Raw genomic sequence first — 10,845 nt, 5'->3', positions numbered from 1 at the left:
AGAGAGAGAGAGAGAGAGGTTAAGAAAATGCTGATGCAAAATACTGATTTGGCCATGCATGAAACGGAACTACATGGATTGACAGGTTCATTTTTAATCTTTCATGCTGCAAGTAAATGCCATCCAGGCGCATAAACGCCCCAACAACATTTGACAAAGTTCAACACATAATCAAAAGTCATATTCATGGAGGGGCAGCTGAAATACACAAAACTATGCAAAAGCAAATGCCTCAATTATTTTTTACACTGTTTCACATGTTACATGAAATTAAAAGAAGGAAACAATGAATTCAACAAAATAGAAAGAGAGCATCCCAAGAGAACGGAAGCAAAATTTCTGCATTTACTAATTAAATAGATTCATACACCAAATAATGGCAAACCAGTCTTGACAAAGGAGTAAACAAGTGCCCCAGTGAAAATGTAGCTATCCACTCTGTCAAGTAGCCCGCCTGTGCAACAGCAATGCAATAGAGAATGTCTCAAATTTCGGGCTTGGGGCACTCTTTGCAAATGAAAAATAAATCAATGGATTGGACTCTCATTTTATGTAACGCCCTGAACTTGCCTAAGAATAAGATCCACGCAAGGCATATCATTTAATAAAAATGCAATGTACATTGGAGTGGGAAAATGGAAGAAAACAAACTTGTATCAGAACAGTAGTTGCCAGAGCGTCCCGTATTGGGGTAGAGGAGAATGACAAGCATACCTAGGTGGAAATGGTTCAATCTCTCTCTTGATATATGAGATGTCATCCATACTCAACATACAAATTACATACAAAAATGTGAATAAATGCTCACATTTGCAAAAGATACAGCAACACATTTGATGGAAATGCAAATAACATCCCCACAGTGGGGACGAATCAGAGCCCTCTCCCATGGCTGAGATTTGTTATGAGAATTCAAGGATGCATGCATTGGGAGACGGAGCACAAAATGAAGGCAAAGATCATAGGCAACGATGGCAGACCAAAAAGGGCATGCTGGGGATACGAAGGAAGTCATGAGCTTGAAGGAATCTCCATGGCTAAGGACCAGAGATCTCAGAGGGGGGGGCGCTTTTCTCTGTTCATTCAGAGCGAGAAGCAAGAACCTTTGGAGAGCAGGTCCCCTGCTAAACCTGAACCAATGGTCCAGGGCTAAACTAGTAAAAACAAGAGTACTATGTGGTTATATATATATATATATATATATATATATATATATATATATATATATATATATATATATATATAAAATTGGGGTGTTCTGGTGGATTTGTTGGCATCCACCATAGGGCCCTTGACAAATCCCAATACAACTTGACTAATGCTCAGCAGAGATAGTCAACCCAAGACCAAATCAAGCCTACATGAACCCAGGGAAGCATTCCCTTTCTTTGGATGTGAGGGTCATAAGGGCACTATTGCATTTTTCTCATATTTTCAGAGAGCATCATGAAGAGGCAATGTTCCTCATGTCGAATAGCCTGAAGTTTTAATGGTGCCTGTGAATTCTTTCAACACTTTGTTTCAGGCCCAAGCTTCTTGGCATCTCGTTCTTCCTCTTGTCATGAGGATATTGGGCAAAAAGGATTTTATAGAGAACTGGAGGTTTTTTTTGTGTTTCATCCACCATTTTCATAGAATCAATAAATCTCAGGCCTACCCATTTTCAGAGGAGAAGGATCTCCATATAAATGTACGAAGGCTTGTGAAATTCTTGATAAATTAGAGATCCCAAGAGCACTTCTTGGGATTAAGCTATGCAATAACTGAAAGGGGAGTTTCGGAGTTCAGAGGAAGTAGAAAGAGGGGTTTTGGGGTGCGAGTGGAATTCACAGCTGCTTGGCTTGGTAGGCGTTGGGTATTATGCTTTCCTAGAGAAAGAACCCCAAAAACATATATATAAAAACAAGGGAAAATTGCAAACCCCCCACCCCCCCGAAATAGACTTTTTTAAGCACTTTACCCCCCACCCAACTTTTCCTAGCAACTTCCCTCACACTCAGTCAAGAATTTGGCGTTCTTTAACGAAGGCCGTTCGAGTGAGGGAAATGACTTGGGATAGAACCTCCCTGAGCTCCTCAGTTCCTTCAATCTTGGGCACAAGGCATTGCCCTATGGATGATGCCTCTACAATAGAACTTAGTGAAGAAGGGGAAATGACGTTGTTCCGGAAAGAATTCCAGAAGACTTTGAAAGGGACCACTGGGAATCCATCAAGGTTCATGGCTCGGTCTTGGCTAAGGGAATTACTATTCGCAAGAATTTCCTCTTCAAAGAAAGGGTGTTCCAACCAAGAGGCCTAGTCAGGATGGAGAGTGCGAAAAGAGAGGACTGGGGCCAGAAAACGCAAAGAAGAGATGTTTAAAATATTCGATAATGGCTCCTTCAACCTCAGGGGGTTGATCGAAGATACAATCTCCGACCTTGATGTGGGAGATGGTGTTGTCCTGTATCCTACAATTGCAATTTTATGGAAGAAGGCAATACTGAGGTTCCCAATATGGAGCCACTTCACCTTAGACCTTTGATACCAAAAAAATTATTCTTTTTGAGAATCACTTGGTAGTCAGGTTTCAATTGGGATCTCTGGAAAAGCTCGGAAGGGGACCAGGGTCTAGCTTCCTCAGTGAGGTCGAGGCTATGGATTAACTGGAGGATTGAGGCCGAGAGTGGAAGTTACTTAGGAGACGGCGACTCCATTCTTTAAGAGAGAGCTTGACACGTTGAAGTTATCATGGAATCTAAACCCAGCCCTTCCAACAACCAAGGGAGAGAGAGTTCCACCAGAAAAGAATAAGAGAGTTGAGATGAGGTTCCTCTAGTAAAGACAATTCAAAACGAAGAGATTTGGGTCCTCTAGTAGCAAGTAGGGTGTCCAAAAGGATGGGGCAGTGGTCAGAGGTGGGTTTGGGAAAGGCTAAAGCATGGGAAAGCTATATCCCGCTCGATGTTAAAGAGGAAACGACAAGTTTACATAGAGAGGGGGTGAGTAGTAGTTAAACTAAGTAATCAGGGTATGAAGTTGTTTCTGGATATGAAGTCTGAGAAAGCGATCATCCCTCGAGTAATGCTAGAAGTAGAGTTGTGCACAAAGGACCGGTGGGCAACATTGTCACCATCCAGGCACCAAATGGAGTGGGGAAGGAAGGCCACTAAGTCGAGTTCTTCCCATAGGAGGTTTCTGGCACCTTCAGGGTTGGGGCAGTGGACTACCTTGAATCTCCACAGAAGGCGATAAGAAGTTCTAGTCATGGCCACAGTAACCGAGTAAAGGGCGATGTGGGAGGAGTCGAGGGTGTGGGCAGTAGGGTCCCAAATCACCCAAATACCACCCGAGCCCCCTGCCACAGGCAACGCTTCCCATTGGTAGGGTCTTGGGCCCCACATTTAATGACTGAGTTGATGAGAGGGAAAGGGCAATTTGGTTTTAGTGAGGGCCAAGATGAAAGGGCAGAGTTTGAGGCTGAGGTCACGAACACATTGCACTTGTTAAAGTGCTAGAGGCTCCTTCCATTCCATGAGAGAATAATCATGGGGGGAGGTTGGGAAGGGAGACACACCTATGGGAGCATCTGAGGAGGGGCCCAATGGAAGGGACGAGGGCGACAGTGGAACCAACTGAGGAGGAGCAGAAGTTGGACGATCGTAGTTGACTCCAATGCAAGCTTTGTGACTTCTCGTTTACGTTGAGTCTCGTCTAGGCGTTTGCCTTGTAGAAAACGTGGAAAGAACCTTCGGGGTCATCATAGTGAAAGCCCATCACCTTAAGGACTCCTCGGATGTTGCCTTAAGCAGTGTCCATGTTGTCCACAAAGCTGGAGTCTGTAGAGGTGGGAGATGTGCGGGATGAGGAGTTGGATGCTAAAGATGCCGTAGAGGAGGTATCAAGGGTTTCTCACCAGGTGAGGAAAAGGTGGAAGCCACGCCAGTGGGGCGAGTGGAGGGGGGGGGGGGGGCACAGGATCCTGAGAGAATGAAGTGGGAGGGTTGGGGGCGAAGGAAGCATGTCAGTGAAGGAGGCAATGGTGGTGGGGCTATGGGAGGTAGGGTAAGATGAGGGGGGCCAAGGGACGGCAGCAAGAGGATAGGGTCGTAGAATCTGGGGTAGGCCAAGAGTGACAGGGTTGATGGGATATGGAGGGAAAGGTTGGGGGGTGGAGGCGGGGTGGGGATACCAAGAGTGAGAGGGTTGGGGAAGAGAGGGAGAGGCCCCGCGAGGTGAGGAGGTTCAGGGAAAGGGGAGAGGGATAAGGAGGATGATTGGGTGGTAAGTGGGGGTGGAGGGGCTGGGTTGAAAGGGCATCCGAAAGAGAGGGCTGAGAGAGAGGGTAAGTATGGTGGAAGGGCCATGGGGTAGAAGGGGTAGGATTAGAGGGGAGATGGAGGAGAAGGATAGAAGTTGGGAGAAAAAGGAATGAGTGGGAAGGAGGGAGCAAGCAGAGATGAAGTAAAAGAACGAGAAAGTGGGATGCGGGGCTGAGCGAGGCAGGGATAATGGTAAGAGGAGGGAGGGGGGCAAGAGGATAGGGTACTTAACGAGGCTTGGCGGAGCCAAAAGAGGAGGTTGTCTGCACCAGCAGTCTTGGGGAGAGTCCCATGTCATTCGATAGCCTAGTTGGTGTGGAAAGGGCCAACGAAGGAGAAGCATCACCAAGCAGAAGGGAGGGGAGGTCGACATCCCAACCACTGTAAAGAGGGGGGGGGGGGGGGGGGGAAAAGGGGGGAGGGAGAAGGCTCTAGTGAAGATAGGTCGACGAGGGATGGGGCACGATAGCCAAAAAAGAGGGGTAGCCGGTGGAGCAGCAACTGGCTTCCTCTTCCAAAAGGGACAAAGCAAGAAAGGGTGCAAAGTCAAGGGGAGATAGAGGGGAGAGAGGAAGAGGGAAGTGGAAGATGGGGCTGCGAGGGAGGCAGAGGAGGCAAAGGAGAGGAAGGATAAAAGGGTTGACGATCCTGGGGTAAGATAGAGTGTAACAAATGGCTAGCATAGGTGCACTTGTTGCACCGGGAGGGGAAGGGGCGGGGATAGTCTAGGGCATCATGGCATTTGAATTACAGGAGGGGGACGCACATGAAGTGGCAGGGATGTATGGGGAGGAGAAGAAATGGGGCGAATAAGAGGGGGAGAGAGAGCGACGTGGCGAGGAGAGGAGGTATGAGTCACATGGGAGGGAGAAGTGGAAGAGGGAGAATGGGCAAGAAGGGAGCAGCTATTAGAGAGGGCGGTGCCTATCCACATGTTAGAGGGGATGTGGCATAATGAGGTTGAAAGTTGGGGGGGCTCTTTTGCAGCTACAATTGGGGTGGTGCTCATGATGTTTGGAAACCGTAATCCAGGGATTGTGGTCTGCTAGGGGTGCCCTACCCTGTTCCGTCGTGGAGACATGCCGGTTAAAGAGGGGGGAGGCAGCAGCCCAAGAGTTGAGGAACGTAAGAAATGCCCCTCGACTTACAACCAAAGCTCATGGGGAATAAGTTGAGGATCAATAACTTCAATGAGTATCTGAATAGTCCCCAAGGGGAGGATTCAGAGGACTTCCAATAAACAGAGATGAAAGCCACAGGCGTTGCCAATGAATTTGAAAGTATTAGGGCACCATGCATGTAGAGGAAGTTGGGCTGACTTGAGCCAAATCCTCTGTTTCTTGAAGGCCCTGACGTCCTGAGACCAGCCATTAAGGGCCAAAGTGGCACTCTTAAAGGAGAGGGGAGGAGGGCAATACAAGCCTCGAAGGGCATTGTTTTTTGTCGGGAAGGAAAAGAGGACGGTCCCATCTGTATTTTCTTGCGTCCAAGATCTGGTTCCTCAAAGATACGTTGTCCCCATTTTTCAATACTGTTGATGTCGTCACGACGGGGATGGAAGGCACCTACACGTTGTCCCCTATACGTTTTTGCTCCACCATCTATTCAATTGGGATTGATATGACAATAGGGTCCAAACTAGGAGGGCGGATAGGTAAGCGAGGATGAATCGATGGTGGTGGCGGAATGGGTGTGGAGGAAGATGGAGGGGTGAGAGAATGTTGTGGAACCACTAGAGTGAGAGAGGAAGAGGGGGGCAAAGGGAGTTTGAGAAGGTGGTCATAGCTTTCGTACAGCAGTGGGAGGGGCATGCCCACCCCCACGAGTTGCCGCTCAGCAGAGGCGGCGCTCCTCACTTCTTCTCAGCTCTTCTCAGCAAAGGCTTGAGTATAAGGTCATCTCCTATGTGAGAACAACCCCCAATAAATCACTTTATTGAAAATATAATTTTATTCAACTTCAAATTTTCAACCATAGGATTAGTTAGAGAGAGAACATGACACTTTAGTAGAGAGAGAGAGACATATAGAGGTGGAGCATGCCACTCCTTTAGCGTTTCTCACTATTTTCCCCACTCTCACCTTTAACCTAAAGAGAACAGAAATAATATCCCATGATTCCCTCATCCTTGGTGACATGTGTCCCAACTCCCAAGGCATCATGAGCTCACTTACATATGTTCAAAGGACCTTGTGGCATTTGTCCCTACCATGGAACTAATTACCCAAATGCCCATCATATGTTCAACAAATGTCAAAAAATGGGAAAGTTCACCCTTTTACCAAATTCCCATCCAAATCCAATATTTCACACTATTGCGGAAATGACAATGGGAGAGAGAGAGGAAGGGGGCCCATTGATGAATTCATCAGACCGTGGGCCCCAAATGGGCCATGTTGTGGGCTTATATGGCCCATGGACCCTGTTGTGGGCTTATTTGGCCCATGTGAGACCCATTGACCATTTAGCCCTCACATGTGCCTTGGCTACACATGTCCCATCCTTCTTCGTCCTTTATTAATTTGTTAACTTCCTCTAATTCTTCTTCGTAAAAATATTTCTTACCAAGTCCAAAAACATCAAAAAATCATTTTTCGACTTTCTTTATAAAATGAAGAGATTTGGACTTACTTAAACATCACTAAAGAGAGTAGGCACCTAGAGCTAAAAAATTGATCCAAGGCACTCCACAGTGGACTAACCCAACCCATGGATCACGTTCTCAAACCGACCCAATAGAACCCATCACCCAAAGTCGTATATATAGGAGCTCATACTTGGTCCATCAAAGTCTGTCATTCGTAGCGGGATTGAGAGAGTTCCAGTGTGGATTACAGATGCTCTACTAAGGACAAATCAAGCCGCTCTTGGGCACGTGCACCATAATGCAAGGTCAGGGGGACCTCTCTTTTGCCCATGTGCATGTCCTCCTTAAGTCATCCGTGAAGAGGCGGCTTCCTAAACTGCGTTATCACATGCCCACACCATGGGGTGGTACCGTAGAGGTTTTGGGCCCCTTGCCCTCACCAGCTGCCGACCCCACACCGGAGTCTATCATCCTCCCGGCAACCCACAAGAACATCATCAACCTTGACAAGGGATAACCCAAAACCTTATTTGGAATGAGCCAGCTCGGTCCCGATGCCCATGATCGTAGGTTTTTGTGACCCTAAGACACCTTTCTGGGCCCTAGACCACCAAGGAACGTGGTCTCAAACTGTTTAGATAAGTGATAAATTTCACTCCTGTTGTAGTTAGTTATCTCTTGTAGTCATTTAAAATAAGCATTAACATCATTTATGAAAAAGAGAAACACATTACCATGCAAAATAGATTACAAAACTAAACTAAAAATTTCCACTCATCGAGTTTTCACTTCTGATAGCTAAGCGAAAGGGAGCAGACTTGGTTTCTTCGTTTTTAACTAATCCAACCCATAGTGAAGATGGCCAGACAGAGTTCATGTTATGCATTGCTACCCACGTTTTTGGTCACAATCCAGCGGATAACTACAAAGGATAGCAACTAAATCATCTCCCAAAGTGAAATTCATCATTTACACATTCTTGATGCACTAATCCAGGAACTATTGTTGCCTATCTTCACAAAAACTTAAAAATGCAGATACTCTAATGTCTCAGTATTGTAGTCAGGATTATACAATTTATTTGAAACAAAAACAGAGAATTTGACAGTCTTGTGATGCATCTGCTACTTATTTGACAACTAAACTTTAAACAATTGACCATTTGTACAATTAAAGGTTACAGGACATGATCATTTGAGATTCAATAGTTGAGAAAATTAAGAAACATCAGCCATAGATAAACTACTTGGAACATCAACTGCATGGTTTCCATAAGACAAATAATAGAGAAGAGGAGGTCCAAAGAATGTTTACCATGACCAGGTATAAGGGATCCGGAGTCCTTAACACCAGCATCGCGCTTGATCATGGACTCAATAAGATCCCCAAATAGAGACCCTATGAAATTCAGAACCCCGAAAGCTGCTGCACTATATACGCAAAGGGGACTAAATTACATCACATGAAAATCATTTCAAAACAAAAAAAATATATCCATTATTTTTTTTTTATAACGGTTAAAATTTGTATTGATCGAAAGGATAGATACAAAGTGGTAAACGTAAATCCAAGAGTACCTTAACAAAAAAATATATCCATTATTTATAATGAAAACACACAAAAACATTCCAAAAATTGTGAGGTAACTACATCACTCAGAGAAGACCATCTACAAATGATTAACCCACTACACCAAGGAAGTATATGTGATCATTTATCCACATTTTCAGTTTTTGTGACTTCCTCTGGAGGGATTCAAATATTGACAAAAATCCACTTCAGTAGATGACACTGCTTCCCAACTCTAACCAACATTTTCCGAATTCTGAGCAACAAAACCCTTTTATAGATAACAAACTTGACAGACGAAAAAAGAAAAAAGGAACTTCTTAGGAAACCCCCATTAGCAGCGATGGTCCTACTATTATCAATATATATATAAAAAAAAGTAGACTCAAACTGAATCTACTTTCTCTTATCATTGGATGGAGGAAGAGGGCATTGATCTACCAAATAACCATTAGGTCAACAATGTTAAAGACATGACCCTCAAGAAATGTCTCCTTGATTTACCAATATAAAATAAAGCCTATACGTGTTGAGGATACATTATTCTCCAAATGGCTCCATGGTGATATTCTTCCTTGCCCAAGGTATTGTTGAAGGGGAGGGAAACACTAGTCACCTATGTGAAGAGAGTGATGTGTACTGTGACTAACTCCTTAGTTGAAGCCTCCGTTACACAAGCCGTCTGACCGCAATCCAAAAGCACAAGTTTCGAAGAGTTTCTTACTTTTGCACTCTCAAACAATAGCTTAGCTTTACCTGCATAACACAAGTTTGTGAGTGCATCCCAACAATTAACTACTAAAGGAAAGCTTTACTAAGACTTCGCTACCACTGGCTTGTGCAACATAGGCTAGACCAGTGTTCAAAAAATGCCAATCCGATATGGATTCGCTCAATCCGGATTGGGTATCGGTGGAACTGTCCTAGATTTGCATAAAAAACGAGATTCGACAATTCTCCACCGTGAATCGCCTTTACTGACATCATGAATCACTGATTCTACACAGTAAATCACCAAGTTTCCCCAAACGAACAGTGAAAGATTAAAAAATCAGGTTTCAACCTTTTGGATGAATTATTGAGCATTTTACAGGCTTTATCAATACATTATTGAGCATTTACAGGCTTTTTTTTGCATTATAAACGATTATATGCAACATTTTTATTATACGAAATCAATTTTCAGGCAAGATTTTTGGAAAACAGTTGACGACAAAAACATTTCCGCCCTTCTTGCGATTTCAGGCAATATTCGCAAAAATTTTGATTGATATAGGAGCGGTTTTGTTCAAAATTGTGTTCTTGAGAAGATCTTGTAGCTTTTTTGTGTGATTAAGCAACTATTGTTGCTCGATTTTTCAATGAATCAATTTTCTGGCACCATTTTTGGAAGAACAGTTCACGGGTTCCTTTTTTTCCGCCAATTTGTTGATTTAAGGAGATTTTTGACACTCTTTTGAATGATATAATAGGGGTTTTGAAGATAATGGTGTTCTTCATATTATCATAATGCTTATTATTTAGATTAAGAAAGGTTTGGTTGTTGATTTTTCAAGAAATAGTGTTCTTCACACGATCCCAAAAACCTTGGTTTCCAATTATTATAACTCAATTTAAATCCAATTGAAGTATGAGTTTTGATCCTGATTGATTCAATTCTCAGATCCAGCAGTATCATGATTTTTCATTTTTTTTTTTTAATATGATTTTTTTTTTAAATGCTATGTGCTTTAAATTAGGAGTTTTGACAAATATACGTTCTTGATACACACAGTATAAGAATACAAGTTTTTTCGATTTTCTTGTAATTATATTCAATTCTATGCCATGAATTTATAATCTCATGGGAAAAAAACTTGTATTTTTCATTTTTATCGTCAAATTTTTTAATGCACTTTTCTTGATCAATAAAATGTATGTATGTTCATGATACATAATTTATAATTAAAATAATTTGCTGAATAAAAATTAAGAACTTTGACAAATATATGTTCTTGTTTCTCTCAGTATAAGAATACATATTTTTTCGACTTTCTTGTAATTATATTAAATTCTATGTCATGAATGTGTAATTATCATGAAAAAAAAAACTTTGCCATGAATGTGTAATTATCATGAAAAAAAACCTGGCATTTTTCAAATTTATTGCCAATTTTTTTAATGCAATAAAATGCATGTTTTTGATACATAATTAAATTATTCTTGACTAGGATACTTGTAAAAATGTGATGAATGAATGGTTAACAGAATATGAATAAATGGTTAACAGACATCCAGACAGGAAAACATCGTCCTAGTATTCGCCTATTTTACAAAGTAATGAGAGTACATAATGCGTCACTCCTAATTTCTTTTAGAAACTAAAAGAACACCATTTTTAGAGATTT

General features: G+C 42.7%; 1 protein-coding gene across 38 annotated transcripts in view; it reads right to left on the bottom strand.

Moving 5' to 3' along the window:
- Positions 1 to 206: 206 nt before the first annotated feature.
- Positions 207 to 10,845, bottom strand: part of LOC18445616 (phosphatidate cytidylyltransferase 4, chloroplastic) — a 56,373-nt gene continuing 45,734 nt past the window's right edge. For 15 of the 38 annotated variants that reach the window (XR_016045615.1, XR_016045613.1, XR_016045618.1 and 12 more), the window contains 2 exons: positions 8,204 to 8,319; positions 207 to 454 (listed from right to left, as the gene is read on the bottom strand). Coding sequence is in view for 6 of the 38 variants with exons in the window: in XM_006855752.4 (XP_006855814.2) it covers positions 363 to 454; positions 8,204 to 8,319 (208 nt within the window). In the remaining 32 variants the exon portion in view is untranslated. Of the gene's footprint in view, positions 455 to 8,203; positions 9,215 to 10,845 lie in introns of those variants that run through there. The other 23 variants (XR_016045614.1, XR_016045616.1, XR_016045622.1 and 20 more) reach the window with 7 other exon arrangements.

Source organism: Amborella trichopoda, chromosome 12 (genome assembly GCF_054954075.1).
Source record: "Amborella trichopoda isolate Santa Cruz 75 chromosome 12, AtrichopodaSantaCruz75HAP2 v2.0, whole genome shotgun sequence".
Classification (NCBI taxonomy): Eukaryota; Viridiplantae; Streptophyta; class Magnoliopsida; order Amborellales; family Amborellaceae; genus Amborella; species Amborella trichopoda.
The sequence above is the reverse complement of the archived record's forward strand: the minus strand, read 5'-3'. Positions and strand labels throughout refer to the sequence as shown.